The sequence below is a fragment of the Stegostoma tigrinum genome, chromosome 26 (genome assembly GCF_030684315.1).
Source record: "Stegostoma tigrinum isolate sSteTig4 chromosome 26, sSteTig4.hap1, whole genome shotgun sequence".
NCBI classification, from domain to species: domain Eukaryota; kingdom Metazoa; phylum Chordata; class Chondrichthyes; order Orectolobiformes; family Stegostomatidae; genus Stegostoma; species Stegostoma tigrinum.
This window is the reverse complement of record NC_081379.1, coordinates 10,234,280-10,251,945: the sequence shown is the minus strand read 5'-3', so window position 1 is coordinate 10,251,945 and position 17,666 is coordinate 10,234,280. Positions and strand designations below refer to the sequence as shown.

The 17,666-nt window shown below is 42.3% G+C and overlaps 1 protein-coding gene across 3 annotated transcripts in view; it reads right to left on the bottom strand.

The window, feature by feature from the left end:
* hps4 (HPS4 biogenesis of lysosomal organelles complex 3 subunit 2) overlaps window positions 1–17,666 on the bottom strand; it is a 55,548-nt gene that overhangs the window by 15,644 nt on the left and 22,238 nt on the right. For all 3 annotated transcript variants that reach the window (XR_007249978.1, XM_048556344.2, XM_048556345.2), the window contains 5 exons: window positions 15,610–15,726; window positions 10,829–10,923; window positions 9,959–10,031; window positions 8,975–8,993; window positions 1,153–1,252 (listed from right to left, as the gene is read on the bottom strand). Coding sequence is in view for 2 of the 3 variants with exons in the window: in XM_048556344.2 (XP_048412301.1) it covers window positions 1,153–1,252; window positions 8,975–8,993; window positions 9,959–10,031; window positions 10,829–10,923; window positions 15,610–15,726 (404 nt within the window). In the remaining variant the exon portion in view is untranslated. The remainder of the gene's footprint in view (window positions 1–1,152; window positions 1,253–8,974; window positions 8,994–9,958; window positions 10,032–10,828; window positions 10,924–15,609; window positions 15,727–17,666) is intronic.

The following is a 17,666-nucleotide window of genomic DNA, read 5'->3' as shown; positions in this document are numbered from 1 at the left end:
GTCAGTTTGGAAAATACGGTGAGTTTGGAAAAGTGAGGCTCTCAACATTGAAAAAAAAAATTAGATTGTGCAACCAAGTTTCAAACAACAAGAGAATGGCAAGAGACTTATTTCATGCATTTACATCTCTTTAGTACCCAATCTCGCTTCATTGAAATGTAGCTACTAATCTCCCACAAGTCAAGTGGAAAACTAGACTGTGCCAATACCTGACAATGCCAGCTCACTGTTTGCTCTTTCTGGTCACCACTTTGGATAGCAGGGCATGTTCCATAAGCAGCAACTGCCTGTAACCTCCCCATCCATGGAGATTGGCATAAGACACACATCGTCATCATGGAACATCTCTGACTCACGTAGTATACAGTTTTCCATTTCAATTTGGAGCACACTGGTACCTTTTATTGTAATACTGTGATAGGACAAACACCACTGAACCAGGCTGCACCCCAGCTCTCCTTGTTTGATCTCCAAGTGCCTCTCAAACTTTGCGCCTACATGGATGTTCACAGTACCTCTGGCTTGCCTTGCCTTTTTGTGCCTTGTGTGTCATTCAGAGTTTAAAAGGTTCACAATATTTTTGTCTTGTCTTACCACTGAGTGCGGATACAAAGCCAGGCAGCTTGGCATGTTTATCAGTGGTGATCAGTGGTGGACACGTGATATTACAGCACTGTGCTACGTCAATATCATAGCTACAACCTGTACGGGCACCCCACACAGCAAACATACTGAATGGCCATTTCTCCAAGTCTAAGGAGAGCAGGGGGGTGGGTGGGATGCTCTTTTGAGGGCCAGCGTGGTGTGGACTGAGTGGGTCAAATGGTCTGCTTCCACACCATAGGGATTCTATGATTCTGTGATCATCAGTACTATGTTTTAAATGTCTGTGCCAGGTACACTAGGAGCTACCAGGATGCTACGATTGGCCATTTTTTTGTCAGGCCTGGCATATATTATAATCCAGGTGATTGGTTGTTGGGTTTTTAGTGAGGAAAGCACTAAAGCTTGCTCTCTGGCCCAAGAGCTAAGAGACACTCTTCATCTGGGCTTACATATCAAGGATGCTCCTCCCTTGGTAGGATAGGACTTCAGAACTGTATTACAGCAGAAGTCAGTACTTCATTCAACTCCTGTAAAAGCTAATCTCACCCGTGCATCCATTCAACTGGGAATTTCCGCACAGCTGCAGACTCCTCTTTAGTAACAAATACAGTTAAAACTGTTACATCCTTGGGTAACGGTGCTTCTTCTGCAAGTAAAAATAGAGACAGCAGCATATTATATACATTACTAGGTATAATTTACCAACCTCACACCGTTATCATGAAAACAACTGTACCATAATAAAAGGTTCCGTCACATTGAAGTATACTGTTGTTTGGTGTCAACTGGAGCACACTCATTAGACAGGAGATAGTTTAGGGTGCAAGTTGGTATCATTGGATTTTGGGTCAAAGTTACCAGATTCAGAACTTGTGCTTGGCTGTCTCTTTCCTTATAAAATTTTAAATCTGGATCCAGATTCCTCTAAAAAGTGATTGGATCTATGAAGGAGGTGGTTGCAATGCTAATGAAATGAGAGATCTGTGTAAAATGGTAAAGAAAAAGTAGTTTGGACTGAATGTATGGGTGCTAAATTTGCTGCTAACACAACGATCGAACAGTAATTTGTAAGGCAAGCAAAGGAGTCCGTGAAGGGATTTTTGAATTAGATGTATTGTCAGGATTTCGATGGGTTATCCAAGTGGACAAAAATTTGTCTAGAGCTGGAGCATAATGTGGGAAAAATCTGAACTTGCCCGCTTTGGCAGAAAGTATAGAAAAGCAGCACATTGTTGAAATTGAGAGTGATTGCAGAATTCTGCAGTAGTGAGGTGTCCTGTACACAAAGCACAGAAGGTTAATAGGCAAGTACAACAGATTAATAGGCAGGTTAATGGAATGTTAGAATTTAAAGGAGAAAAAAGGATAAAAGGAAGGAAATTTTGCATCAGTTATGCACAGTATCGGTCCGGAGCACTGTGTACAGTATTGGTCTCTATTTGAGAAAGGACATTTTAAGCAGCAGAGAGATGGTTCATTCAGGTGAGTCAAGCAACGAAGGGTCTGTCTGAAAAGGTAAAGTTGGACACGTGGGCGTGAATGTGCCAGTCTGCTGAGAAATGTTTTTGTATCTTCACATTAAAGTACACCATTAGTTTAAATTCCAGGGCTAAATCTCTAAATCTCACAGCTGTCTTGCTTTACCCTTCACCGGGAAGCAAAGCTTTAATTTAGTGATGACGATCCTGCCTGATTCTGAAGGTGTGTGGCTCACATAACCACCTCTACATAACCCCAGTAGGTGGATAGCAGAGTTCTGACTCTGAATTCTGGGTTTGCATCCAATTGGCTACTCATGGCAGATGGACGTGGGAGATTCCACTCTCCAATTGTGCGGGCTATGGCAGTTACATAACATTTTTCTGTTGTATCCAATGAGCTACTGTACTGGTCTAATGATTGTGGTCTGACAGATTTGTGCATCAGCCTAAGGATACTTGCTCTCCACTGAAAGAGCATGAAGACGTAAAAGCAACAAGCCTGTATCATGGGCTGAACAAGCAATGCAAGAAATACTGAAGCCAGACCAATTTAAAGACAAGGATAAGGTGAAGAGCACAGGCTGAAGACAAACTTGCAGAATACAGATGAGATGCCATCTGGTTCATTGTTCCAGATGAACTACTCATTCATCAACTGTTTATGGGACCTTGACATGTGCAAACGTGGCTGCAGTTAAATTAAGTATTTTTAGTACATCTTCAGATTCAACCAAATTTGCATTCATTACAAATTTTCTTGCTACTATAAAATGCTGGAAAACTTTCACATTGTTGAATTTGGCTTCCAAGACGCTGCTTAATTCTGGTTTCCCTCTCACTGCCTCAGCATTCCTTTTGGAAGTTGTTGAATTATTCTCCATGATTTTTTCTTAATTGCCTTTCTATAGTCTTCATAAAATTTGTTTCTCCCATTTCATTTAATGATGTCTTTTGAAGACCAGAAGAGAATACTTTTGGAGGAGGTGAAGAGCGAGCAAGGCAAGCAGAGCCAGTGGCCATGATCGATTTGGATTTTCAAACGGCCTTGACAACGTGCCACACAGCAGGCTGTGAAATAATATTAAGAGAACAAGGTGTGAGGGGCAAGGTGCTGACATGGATGGAGGATTGGCAGACTGGCAGAAGGCAAAGACTGGGAATAAAGGGGTCTTTTTCTGGAATGCAGCCAGTTACCAATGGAATTCCACAGGGGTCAGTGTTAGGTCCACAACCATTCACATTACACATTAACAACCTGGGCAAAGGAAGTAAGGACATTACAGCTAAGTTTGCAGATGACATAAAAATAGGTGGAGGGACATGTAGTGTTGAGGAAGTAGGGAGGCTGCAGAAGGACCTGGACAGGCTAAGACAGTTGCCGATAGAATACAATCTAGGAAAGTGTGAGATTATGCACTTTGGCAGTAAGAATAGTAGTGTAGACTGTTTTAAAATAAAAATGGGGGAAGGCTTTGAAAATGTGAAACACAAAGGGACTTGGGAGTCCTCGTTCAGGATTCTCTTCAGGTTAGCATACATCTTCAGTTGGCAGTTAGGAAGGCAAATGCAACGTTAGCATTCATTTCAAGAAGGCTGGAAGATAACAGCAGACATGTTCTACTAAGGTTGTATAAGGCTCTGGGTCAGGCTGCATTGCAATATTATGAGCAGTTTTTTGCTCTGTACTTAAGGGAAGGACACGCTTGCATTGGAGGGGGTCCAGAGGTGGTTTACAAGAATGATCCTGGTGAGGAGGGCTTGTTTTGTGAGCAGTAGTTGAAGATTCTGTGTCTGCACTCGCTGGAGTTTCGAAGGCTGAAAGGGGGGATCTCATTGAAGCTTGCAGAATACTTAGCGGGCTGGATAGAGTGGGCTTGGTGAAGATGTTTCCACAAGTTAGAGAGGCTAGGACCCAAGGGCACAGCCTCAGAATGAAGGGATCACACTTTAGAATGGAGAGGAGGAGAAATTTCTTCAGCCAGAGGATGATGAATCTGTGAAACTCATTGCCACAGAGGGCTGTGGAGGCCAGGTCATTGAGTATATTTAAGACTTGAGATGGATAGGTTCTTGATTAGTAAGGGGATCAAGGGTTATGGGAGAAGGCAGGAGAATAGAGTTGAGAAACACAAATCAGCCATGATTGATTGGCAGAATAGACTTGATGGGCCAAGTGGCTCAATTCTGCTCCTACATCTTATGGCCTTATTTACATAGCTTGTGATTCATAGTCTCTCGTTCATAATTAATCTTGAAACTGAACTGAAAGAGAAACAGGAAAGGAAAGCAATTTGCCAAACCTACATGTAGTAATCCTCATACTCTCATGTCATTCCAAAGTACTTCACTGCCATTGGAAACACAGCCATGATTATAATGGGAGCAATCATAACAGTCAACTCGTGAACAGAAAAGTCTGAATAATTTAATAATTTCCAACTTATGGGCTATTGTTTTTGCAAACAATTGCTACACCCTGGGTTCTTGCAGGCATCAGCCAGGATTAAAAGACAATGACAGATTTTGGGAGGAGGCCAATGTTATTTGACGTCTGTTCATGTGAGAGGTTTAACCATAGGCCAGGGCTGACCCTTGCAAAATATTTGGCCTCCATGTTCCTGCCAAATATCCATATTCACCAAACTTGTTGATACTGATCATTAACTTAACTGCCATCTGCAAACACCATTATCGCTACCAGGCAAACAGACCTAATGGAAGTACTTGAATTTCAAATATACTGCATTTGACAGATTTAGAACCAATCATTAAAGACATTAGAGTTGCATACTTTGAAAAACTCAAAGTAATCAGGCAGAGTCATTGTCAAAGGGAAATCAATTTTGATCAGTTTATTGGAGTTCCTTGAAGGACTAAAATGTATAGCAGAGAAGGTAGGGACAGATGGTGATAATGGGAACTGCAGATGCTGGAGAATCCATGATGATAAAACGTGAGGCTGGATGAACACCGCAGGCCCAGCAGCATCTCAGGAGCACAAAAGCTGATGTTTCGGGCCTAGACCCTTCATCAGAGGGCTGATGAAGAGTCTAGGCCCGAAACGTCAGCTTTTGTGCTCCTGAGATGCTGCTGGGCCTGCTGTGTTCATCCAGCCTCACATTTTATTATCAGGGACAGATGGTGTTCTGTTACAAACTTGGATTTTCAGAAGGCATTTGATAAGGGGCCACATCAAAGGGTATTTTGAAAATAAATGTTTATCGTGTTGGCAGTTATCATATTAGCACGAATAGAGATTGGCCGATAGGCAAAAAACAGCAAGTGTGCTTAAGTTGGCCTAAATGGCAGGATGCGAGTCTTACAGAGTCCTCAACTTTTTACTGTGTACATCAATGACTTTGACAAGAATAGTGAAGGCCTGGTGGCGAGATTTGACAGTGACACCAGGAAAGGCAGGGAAGTTTGCAGTGAAGACAACAGAAGGAAGTTAAGGACGAATACAGATAGGTTGGGTGAGCAGGCAAAATATCTGGCAGTTGGACAATAATGTGGGAAAATATGAAGTTGCTCATTTTGGCAGAGTGTTGCTTAAGCAGAATGGCTGAGCTTGTGGGGAGGAATTTGGGTGTTCCGGCTCATGACAAAAAAAAAATTAAGTGTGCAGGTACGGTATATAGACAAGGCGGCAAAAAAGAAGCTCTCTGTTATCATTTAGCAATTCAACATAAACGTAAGGATGTTATGCTTCAGTTTTATAGGATATTAGTGAGGCCGAATCTTGAATTCTGTGTGCTGTTTGGGTCTACTTGTTTCAGGAAGGATGAAAATGCTTTGGAAGCAGTTCAGAGGAAATTTCCGAGTGTAAAACAGCACAGACACAGGCCCTTCAATCCAAGCAGTTCATGCCAACCATAATCCCAAACTAATCTAGTCCCACCTGCCTGTGTTTGGCCCATACCCTTCTAAACATTTCCTATTCATGCGCTTATCCAAATGTCTTTTAAGTGGTGTAACTGTACTCACATCCACCATTTCCTCTGGATGTTCATTCCACATGAGTGACTGTATAAAAAAAGAGGCGCCTCATAGATTTTTAAAAATCTTTCTCCTCTCACCTTTAAAATATGGCCACTATTCTTGAAATTCCCCCACCCTAAGGGAAAGATATCCATCATTCACCTTATCTATACCCCTCATGATTTTATAAACCTCTACAAAGGTCATCCCTCAACCTCCTCCGCTCCAGTGAAAAATGTTCCAGCCTCTATCCAGCTTCTCATTGTAACTCAAACCCTCCGTTCCCAGCAACATCCTGGTAAATCTTTTCTGAACTCTCTCTAGCTTAAAATATCCTTGCTATCACAGGGTGGCCAGACTGGACACAATACTCCAGAAGAGACCTCGCCAACATCCTGTACAATCTCAACATGATATCCCAACTCCTATACTCAGGAGGTCTGAGCAATGAAGACAAGTGAGTTTAATACGAGGAATGAATGGAATGTCTTATGCAAAAAAGCTTCTTTCTCTTGGAGTTTAGAACAGTGAAGGGTGACTTGATTGAACTTACAGATGGTTTTGATAAGGTGGAGTGGAGCGGTTGTTTCCTCCTGTGGGTCAGTGCAGAATTGGCACTGATTTAAAATTAGATGTCACTGTTTTCAAATCAGGACAGAGTTGAGAAGGAACCTTTAATTCTCGCAAAGGGTCGTATGACTTTGGAACTCTCTGCCTCAGAAGTTGGTGGAAGTGGGAATGTTTAATATTATTTTACAGATTCTTGTTAGGCAGGGGAATCAAGAGTTAAATCAGAGGAAACTGGGAACATGGAATTCGAAGCAGAATAGATCAGGCCACAATGTTATTGAATGGCAGAGGTGGGTTGAAGGGCTAAGTTTATTTCTGCTCTTACTTTGTACATCCATAGTTGAGTCCTTCCTTCTTATTGCTCAGTTTACAAACTGAGCCACAGGAAGATGTTGGGTTTAATTCTTGGCACTTGTTGCATTGGATCTTTGAGTGTGGCACTAAAATTAATTACAGAAACGTCGATTTCCTGGTCAGCAAGAAGAATTACCAGTGGAGGTTGTCCTTCCCAAACGCTATCCAAAGGACGAGAAAATAAGCATGCATTGAATCAGAATCAGCCATTGGAAAGTGATTAGAATTTCCACACTGTCAGTCTTTGGATATAAGAAAAGGAGAAAGCTGAGATTACTCTCACATTCACTCTCAAAAACTTCACCAAAACAGCATGGATGCTAAAGCTCTCCCTCTCTCCCTGTTTGTTCCGGTTCCCTCTCCCCGTCCCCGTCTCTGGTGAGGGGTCCGGGCCCGAAGCGTCAGCTTTTTGCTCCTGGGATGCTGCTTGGCCTGCTGTGTTCGTCCAGCTCCACACTTCGTTGGCGTGGGTTCTCCAGCGTCTGCGGTTCCCCTTGCCTCTCGTCCTCCTCCTCCTACTCCACCAATGCCCCCCAGCCCACTCCTCCTCCTCCTCCTCCGTGATCACAAAGGAGGGGGAAGGAGGAGGGGGGTAGGGGGTGGAAGTAGGAGGAGGGTGGGGGGGTTGTGAGCGGGATGGGGCTGCGGGGGCCGGTCGCCGCCAGCGGGACGGTCGCCGCCAGCGCGAGGGGGCTGCGGGGGCCGGTCGCCGTGAGCGGGAGAGGGCTGCGGGGGCCGGTCGCCGTGAGCGGGAGAGGGCTGCGGGGGCCGGTCGCCGTGAGCGTCTCAGAAATGCAGGGGCAAGTTGATCCGGTGAATTCAAGCATGAAATTACACGAAAGACAGCAATGAATTTAAAGCATCAAGAGGAAAGGGATTTGGAATCGAGCATTCGTTCATGGGGATGGAGCAGGGCTTGGAATATTGCCTTCAGTTCTGGTCGCTTCATTACAGGGAGGATGTGGAAGTTTTAGAGAGGGTGCAGAGGAGATTTAGCAGGATGCTGCATGGAACGGACGGCAGGTCTTATGAGGAAGGGTTGAGGGGGCGAGGACTTTTTTCATTGGAGCAAAGAAGAATGAGAGGTGACTTGATAGAGGTATACAAGATGATGAGAGGCATAGCTGGAGTGGATAGTCAGAGATTTTTTTCCCAGAGCAGAAATGACTATTACGAGGGGGAGAAATTTTAAGGTGACTGGTGGAAGGAATAGGGGAGATGTCAGACCTAAGTTCTTTACACAGAGAGTGGCGGGTGTGGGGAATGCACTGCTGGCAGTGGTAATGGAGTCAGATACATTTAGAGACTTTTAAGCGACTCTTGGATAGGCACATGAAGGACAGTAAAATGAAGGGTATGCAGGGTAGTTTGATCTTAATGGGATAATAGGTCGGCACAACATCGTGGGCCGAAGGGCCTGTACTGTTCTTTGTTCTATGTTCAGCCAAAGCCCGCTATGAGTTATTCCAGCCCCTCTTCTCCAGACAGTTTCAAATGAATTTATGGTCCGGCCTGAATGAAGACTGAAGAAGTGTTACAGAACTGCAACTTTGTTAAGCATAAGGAGGCACAAAATACAATATTTTTGTGAAAACAACAAGAAAAATCAAGTAAGCTTAAAATATGGTGAATGTCTATCTGCTAGCTGTTTCTGCAATTACTTCCAAAACTGACAGAAAAATTGTAGTAAATTTACACAAACCAAGGTATAAGTGTCTGATTATAAAATGTGAGGCTGGATGAACACAGCAGGCCAAGCAGCATCTCAGGAGCACAAAAGCTGACGTTTCGGGCCTAGACCCTTCATCAGAGAGTCTTCATAAGTGTCTGATTGCTGGTTAGTTAGGTTTCTGACAATAACTTTTAAAGCTCATATCATAACGAACAAGGTATTTGGAAGATTGTGAAGAGGTCAGACAAGATAACATATTCAGGATAGAAGGAAACTAGAATAGCAACCGACCGGAAATAAAAATGAATTTTACCTGTATTCTCAGGAAGATTCTGAAAGAAAAGGCAGTGACTCAGTTAAATTTTGTTGTCAATGTCCAAACATTCTACAAACTATAAGACGTCGTTCTTGGTCGGGTCAGTGGATGGAGTATTTTGAGAGAAAAGAGAAAATTTGCTTTATTCAGAAATCCCAAGGAAGGGCCATGTTCCAAGGTCAAAAGATAACACAGTGTGTAGCTGGAGGACGCAGCAGGACAGATAGCATCAGAGGAGCAGGAAAGTTGACGTTTTGGGTCAGGGCCTTTCTTCAGAAAAATGTATCCATCCATCCATTCATCAAAACCTTTCCTATTCACGTATCCATCCAAATGGATATTAAGTGTTGTAACTGTAGCTGCATCTATCACTTCTGATTTTTCTGGAGAAGGGTCCTGACCCGAAACGTCAACTTTCCTCCTGCTCTGATCCTGCCTGGCCTGCTGTGTCCACCAGCTCCACACTGAAATAATAGCTACAGTCCCAGGAGATTACTATTTAGAGGTTCCCTTAGAACGCTAACACAAGACAATAATTTCAACACCTTAACTCAATTTGAGGCCAGCTTGGTGAAAATTCTAGTACCACACCAGTGTCAAGGATGTACTTCATTCAGATGTTAGTCAAACAGAGAATGTAACAAATAAACTACAACATCTCGTGATGAGGAAATACAGCAACCTAAGTCCCTTGTTTTATCGAAATTTGGTTTGCCATAGACTGGCTGAAAATTGTGCATGCACATGCTCAGAAAAAGTGCCCCTTAACAGTCAAAGGTCAACCTTCCCTTAGAAAGTGGTGGTGCAGTGTCATGAATTAATACTATCAACACTGAAGAATCCTCAGTACCTTTCAAAGTAGGAAGCTGCTGCACAGATCTGCAAATGTTGAACAATTAAAATGTAGCATTACACTCAGTGCTTACACATTGAAGGTACAGTTTGTGAACACTCCAGTGTACGAGTGATCCAGTGACTCACCTGACTGTTAACACTGGGTTGATATGCCAGTATTTTCGCTGTTATTGCAGGTGGAAGCTGAGTGCTGACAATTCTGCAAAACAGAACACTTACAGTACTGGTTTGATAGTACAGAAATTGTGTGTTATTGAACAAAGACACATTTTGGCCAAGTTTTCATCCTTCACTCATCTGGATAAGTTTGGCCACAAAAAGTTAAGGAGACAAAACGTTTCAACAAAATGTATTCTTTTGCATCAATACATATTATTGTGTGCATCAGCATGTAATATTAGGACAGAGACCATATGAATCTAATTTACACATCTATGAAAAATTATTTCAATGTGTCAATTTCCTACGTCCCATTATTTCCCAGATTCCATGTGAAAATGTGACCAGTACTGGAGTTTTACGAGCCTCCAACAGCCTTCTGGTCATAGTCAAACTTGCACAAGTCTGGGCAAGGATTGTCAACTGGCAATTTGACTGTGAGGACATCACAGATAAGCATGACCACATTCTCAACAGTCCAAAGACATGTACAAATGCAATGAGCACGCTGGTTTCTTCCCTGCCTCGTGACCAGGAATCTAAAGCTGATTGTGATATCTCCACCTCTTCCCTAATCCAAGTCAGTTAACCTGAAGCACAGATCAGAGAAACCTTGGCATGTGGAGTTCTGTGACTACCAGATGGTGCTGGAGTTATTTCTCATTCATTTTGTGGTGGGAAGTGGGAGGTGAACCCGGTTTACACATTCAAAGTAAAAAATATTGCAATTAAAAAGAGATGTACCTAAAAATAAGCACATGACAAAGACTATTAAGTAATAGATGTTGCCTTCCAAAAATGAAAATAATGTCTAAGTAGTGTACAGTGGAAACTTACAGGTTTGTATAAAGGATGCAACCAGCCAGGGTCTCTGGGCAGCGCTGACAGGTCTGTAAGATGAGGGCAGCTTTAAGCAGCAGCAGGGGATCCACCTTTTGTTTGAAGACAAACAGAGCAGAGGGCTGGATCAGAAAAGCCAGTTTTGGAAAGCCACAAGCCAACTTCAGATCAACACGTGGTCAAGCCAAGACTTTAGCCAAGTGAAATTTTAGTCAGCGCACAATTATGAAAGCCAATAGCTTGCCATGGTGAGCCACTTTTAAAACTTCAGCAATACCTCAAAGCTACACTATGAAATTTCTGCTGCACTAATATTTTTATTGTACTTGAAACCTCCCCCCAACCCGCAACCAAGTACAATCATCAAGGCTTCATACAAGTGATAAGATGTATTATTATAGGTGAAAATCTGCCCCAGTGATGTTATTCTGTGTCTCACAGCAGGAGCCGTCTGATACACTGATGGAATAATGTGGCGTAGTCTTTAGAATTAAGGTGTGTGTAACTCATGCAGGAGCCCCTTAGCCTTCAATCATGACTTACCCATTTTACTGATTTTTACACAGAAAACAGCTGCCGCACTGCCCCACATTGGGATGCTTCAAGGGGCGGTGTGGACTTGTTGGGCGAAGTGCCTGTTTCCACACTGTAGGGAATCTAATCAAATAACCTAATCTAAACAATCGGTGCTCTTCAAAATAATTTGAAGCACTTGTAAATATTTGTTCAAATTCTAAGCAATGTTGATGGAGGTATATCATTACAAAGAGATATTGATTGATTAAGGAAATTGGCAAAGTTGTCACAAATGGATTTGAAAGACTGGCCTGATTAGCAACCCTTTAATTGTTCATCGTGTAAGCTTGATGCTGAAGTAGGATACATCAAAAGCATTTTGCAGGATGATTGATTTCCCAATCAGATCATTTCCCACTGAGTACAACGCAAACTCCAGGACTGGCCCAAGCCAGTGGTCCTGAAAGACCTCAGATTACCCTGGAAGGCTAAGATCCCTCAACTATATCATCTAAATATAAAATCCCTGCAGTGTGGAAATAGGCCCTTTGGCCCAACAAGTCCACCCCAACCCTCAGAGCATCCCATCCAGACCCATCCCCTATAACCCACCTAATCTACACATCTCTAAACACTCTGGGCAAGTTAGCATGGCCAATCCACATAAACCACACACCTTTGGACTGTGGGTGGAACTCGGAGCACCCGGAGGAAACCCACGCTGACCCAGGGAAAATTTACAAACTCCACACAGACAGTCGCCTGAAGGTGGAACTGAACTCAGGTTCCTGGTGCTGTGAGGCAGCAGTACTAGCCACTGAGCCACTGTCCTGCCCCTGTATGAGCAGCAGGTGAAGCTAGCTGTTACAAGCTTCCACTTTGCTGTAGCAATGCAAGTAGCGTTCACCACGAACTGCTTGCTGTCATCAGGCCGTAAAAATGTTCTCTCTATCACTCCAAATTGCAACGTGGTAGATGAATTTCAGTGTTGGTCTGATGCTACACATGAAGCCCACACATCTCAAAGTCTCGCACATTGAATCAAAACAGCATACGCCTTTAGCTGATGCAATAAACAAGATATTGACCTAACAAAACCAGCCATGCTTGCAAAATTCAGAACAGTGTACAATGTTGGTTGCGATTCTATAACTGGACAACTTTTGCTAATTAATACAGATTTTGCAAACAATTGTTTTGATAACCAACTTAAGATTCACAGTCTGGCTCCTGCATATCTGGAGTTTACACACATTAATACAAATGGGTCCAGACAGAAAGAATATGTACACACACTGTACACCTTTCTACACTAGAAAATAGGTAACAATTATTCTCTGGTTATTTTCTCAGGGTGATGCCTTACAAGTCAGAGTCTACCCCACACAAAAAGTTTTAAAATGTAAAGAAAGCTTTGCAGTAGACTGTCAATCACTATCTATTGATGAGTTTCCCTCCTCTAACTGGCCGACAGATATGACAGGAGAGTCAGATGTTCTGCTCACTCAGAGCTGACTCTGAGGGAGCTGGATCAATGTCAAAGACTTAAGTAATTTATCAATTATAATTTCCTTGTTACTGAAGAATGACAAATCCCCAGGGCCTGATGGTTTCCATCCATGGGTGTTAAAGGAGGTGGGATAGCGCACCACCGATGCCCCAACCACAATCTTTCAGAGTTCCCTGAATTAAAGCGTTGCGCTTCTGGATTGGTAATTCACTCATGTCACTCACTTTTTAAGAAAGGTGACAGAGGGAAACCAGTCAATTACAGATCAGGTCCCCTAACAACTGTGGTGGGGAAATTATTGAAGTCTATACTCAAAGATAGGGTAATTGCCCATCTCAAAAATCTTCAGTTTATCGGCGGGGGGAGTCAGCATGGATTCATGAAGGGTAGGTCATGTCTAACAAACTTCAGAGTTCAGTGACAAAGGCGGCAGACAGAGGTAAATCTATGGATGTTGTTTATGTGGACTTCCAGAAGGTTTTTAATAAAGTCCCACAGGAGACGGTCAGCCAAGCTGGGAGCCTTCAGAATTGAGGCAATTACTGGCATAGATAGGAAATTGGTTGAGTGGCAGAAACAGAGTTGGAATAATGGGTAAATACTCAAAATGGCAGGATGTAACTAATAGTATCCTACAGGGATCTGTGTTAGGGCCTCAATTATTCAAAATATTCATTAAAAATTCAATAATGGCATAAAAATTTGATAATATTAAAAAAACGCTGAACAACACAAAATTGGACAGCATTGTAAACAATATTGATGACTGTGTAAAATTACAACAGGATGTTGATAGATTAGGTGGACGGACAAAGCTGTAGCACTTGGATTTTCCATGAGATTTTCCATTACAGACTGACAAAGGATAAATCAGGGTTTTTTTGAGAAGATTTAAGTTAAATAGAGTGGATGTCAAGCAATATTTGGTGCGTAGCTCTTTACAAAGCCATAAACAATTGCAGAAAATCATCAAGGTGACAAGTGGAATGCTGGCCTTCATATTTAAAAGGCCTGGAGCATAGGGATGCAGATGTTACGCTGAAGTTATAAAAACACCCATTTAGCGTACTGAAGCATATCTGGGCACCACACCTTAGGAAGGCTGTTTCGGCTTTGGACAGAGTTCATGCATGTTTACAAGGACAATACCTAGACTTTATTAGATAGGGTGGACAGTGAGAGTCTTTTTCCTAGGATGATGACGTCAGCTTGTACGAGGGGGCATAGCTGCAAATTGAGGGGTGATAGATTTAAGACAGATGCCAGAGTCAGGTTCTTTACTCAGAGAATGGTAAGAGTGTGGAATGCCAATGTAGTGAACTCAGCCACATTAGGGGCATTTAAACAGTCCTTGGATAAGCAGATGGATGATGATGGTATAGTGTAGGGGGATGGGCTTAGATTAGTTCACAGGTCAGTGCAACATCAAGGGCCGAAGGGCCTGTTCTGCGCTGTGTTGTTTCATGTTCTATGTTCAGGGGTTAAGTTATAGGGAGAGATAAGACAAATCAGGCCTTTATTCTGGAGAACGTAGAAGGTTAAGATGTGGTCTAATTGAGGTCTTCAGGATATGTACAGGGAAAGACAGGCTAGATAAATTGATTTCCACTGGTTAAAAAATTCTAGAAACAGGAGAATTAGGGCCTGGCCATTCAGAAGAGATATTAGAAAGCACTTCTACAGGCAAAGAGTAGTGGATGTTTGGAACTCTATTCCCCAAAATGACAGTCAATGTTACTGTAATTGTTAAATTTCAATCTGAAACAGGCAAATTTTTATTAAGTCAGGGATATGGGCCTGAGGTAGGTATTTGGAGTTGGGCCACAGATCAGCCATGATCTAATTGAATGATGGAGCAGGCTTGAGGGAACCAAACGGCCCACTCCTGCTCCTATGAAATGTAGACCTAGGAAACATAGCATCAGTAAAAATTACACACAGGCATTTCAAGAATGAAATTGGGAAAGACTTTGATATGAAAAGGGCAGTTTGGAAATTTGGAATTCTGTTCTAACAACAGCAATTCAATCATTAATTTTAAAAGTGAGACTTCTGGAGTGGAAAGAAACAATTATAGAATTAATTTGCAAATTAGTCATAATGTCACTGTATGTCATAACAGGCTTAAGGGGCTAGATTACCCACTCCTGTTCCTACGATTCTTGAATAAAGCATTGTATAAATGCAAGTCCTATTTTCTTAACAGTACCTAACGGGTTCAATTCAGCCAAATTAATTTGATTTAAATGCACACCTGAAAGGACATTATCTACTGTGTTAGTAAGCAGATTTAATAGAAATGTTCAAAAGGAAATCCGCTAAATATTTAAGAGGAAAACAAAATTGCAAAGTTTCATAAAAGAAAAAGTTAAGGGGCATGGAATGATTTAGAAAGCTTGTTTCATTGTACTATCATAGGCAGAATTACCTCCTCCCGCGTTTTATTATTTTATGGTTTTGTCCAGTAAAATTAGTTTCCATTCTAAGACCAACAATTCCAGCAGATAACAAACACTGAGGAAGGGTCACCGGATCTGAAACGTTAACTCTGATTTCTCTCCACGGATGCTGCCAGACCCGGTGAGTTTTTCCAACAATTTCTGTTTTTGTTTCTGATTTACAGCATCTGCAGTTGTTTTTCTTCGGTTTTTATTCCAGTGAATAAATTGGTTATTGGTTTGCTATTTTTGTTTTAACCTTTCAGATAGTACTGCAACGAAAGGATCTGGCAGTCTCCCTGAATTATACGTACTTCAGACTTGTCGAGGTTACATAAGGAGTTGAAAGTCTGGTGCAGGTCACAGCTGTTTTGTTGAATGTGCTCCATGTACCAATCCCACTGACGGGCGAGTTCCTCTGGGTTCTGTGCCTGGGGATGGATATTGAAAAATATAAACTATAAGAAATTATTCAGAAAAAACACGAGCTGCAATCCAACAGGCTCTGGAAGGCAAGTGTTGCTTCAACAGAATCCAATCCAGATCAAAAGGATGAAAGGTTTCATTTAAAAATTCAACATAAAACGTGCTGCAAGAGTTCAACACAATTCAGAGCAGTGCAAACACACAAAACAAAACAAAAAAAGCCTAAAATTTGGTACAACTTGGCAATTTTCATGCAAAATCATTTGCTGGTCTGAATTCGAAAATGGAAAAGTCATGTATTGTGCTGATGCAGCAAATGACACATTTCTGAGCTTATCAAAAGGATTTTAACTTTTTTTTTTCCTTTATTCATCAATGTGATGAAGGCATCGCCGGTTGGGCAGCATTTATTGCCCATCCCTAATTGCAGAGGGGCAGTTGAGAGTCAACCACATTGCTGTGGGTCTAGAGTCACATATAGACCAGACCAAGACAGGATGGCAGTTTCTTCCCCTAAAGGACACTGGTGGACCAGATGGATTTTTTTCCTGACAATCAACAATGGATTCATGGTCATCATTAGAATCTTAATTCCAGGTATTTTATTGAATTCAAGTTCTACCGTCTGCGATGGCAGGATTCAACCTCCGAGCCTGGGTCCCCAGAATGTTATCAGGGTCTCTGGATTAACAGTGCAGCTAGAAGGCCATCACCTCCCCATTAGACTCCTTTTGCACTTGGAACTGCTCTGCTAAATTTGCAAATGTTCACTGTTGACTTTGTATACTCAAATTGATGGTTGCACAGCCCTCTTTTTGATTGGCAGAAACTTTCTTCTTAAAGTCAGAAGCACAAGCAGCAGTGTTGTCAAGGGATTTTGCTACCTGCGGTTAAAACTCGTATCAGTCCAGTTCATAAGACAATTTAGACAAGTAAGTTACTACTCTCAGTTTATTTCCATTCACAACTAATTACTCTCTATCCCAATGGGTTCTAAGAAATACCACAATTCTCTTGGTCTTAACGGGATCTCACTCCAGATTCTGCTGTATATTGTGAAACTGCAACATTTAACAATTGTGTGGATGTGGGCCGGTAAGTAGCTTGCTTTGGTTTCCAAAGGAGCAGGCTGCGGCCTAATCTGGCCCAGCCCAAGAGAGAGAACTACAAGATGATGTCCGAGTTGAGCTCAACCATAGAGGGTGTCTACAAGCTGCCCACCACCACCACCACCATGTGCGAATCCTACCTGGTGATGGACTCACTAGGCACTGGAGACTCGAGCCGCTTTGGCCAAACAGTACATCCTTAATGTTAAGTTATCATAGTATTAGAGGATCCAACGCAAGAGTGGGCCATTCAGCCCCTCAAACCCAGCCCCACTATTCAATGCTTGATATGTGGCCTCATTCCACCTTTATACCTTCAGCCCATATCCATTAATATCAGTTGCTCAACAACAATTTATCTATCTCAGTGACCAAGATGGTGACTTTTTACACTTTTTCACTGTATTCCTTTATTGAGTGCATGCGACAATTAAAATCTAATTTTAATTCTAATTCCAATCCACTAGAAGAGAGCCCCAAACATTTGTCCAGAACAGGTATGGCTCTAACTCTCAGAGAATAACTCCCATTCTTCTTGAATCTCCAACTGTTGGTGAAGTCACCTTTGGAATATTATGTTCAATACTGGTGTCTCTGCTGTAGGATGTTGGAGGGTTTGAGCTGTAGAGGGAGGCTGAATAGGCTGAGGCTATTTGACCTGGAGGGTCAGAGCCCAAGCGATGATCTTATAGCGATTTATAAAACCATGAGGGGCACAGGAAGGGTGAATAGCCAAGGTCTTTTCCCCAGAGTGGGAGAGTCCAAATCTAGAGGGTATAGATTGAAGGCGAGAGGGGAAAGATTTAAAAAGGGACCAAAAAGGGGCAACTTTTTCC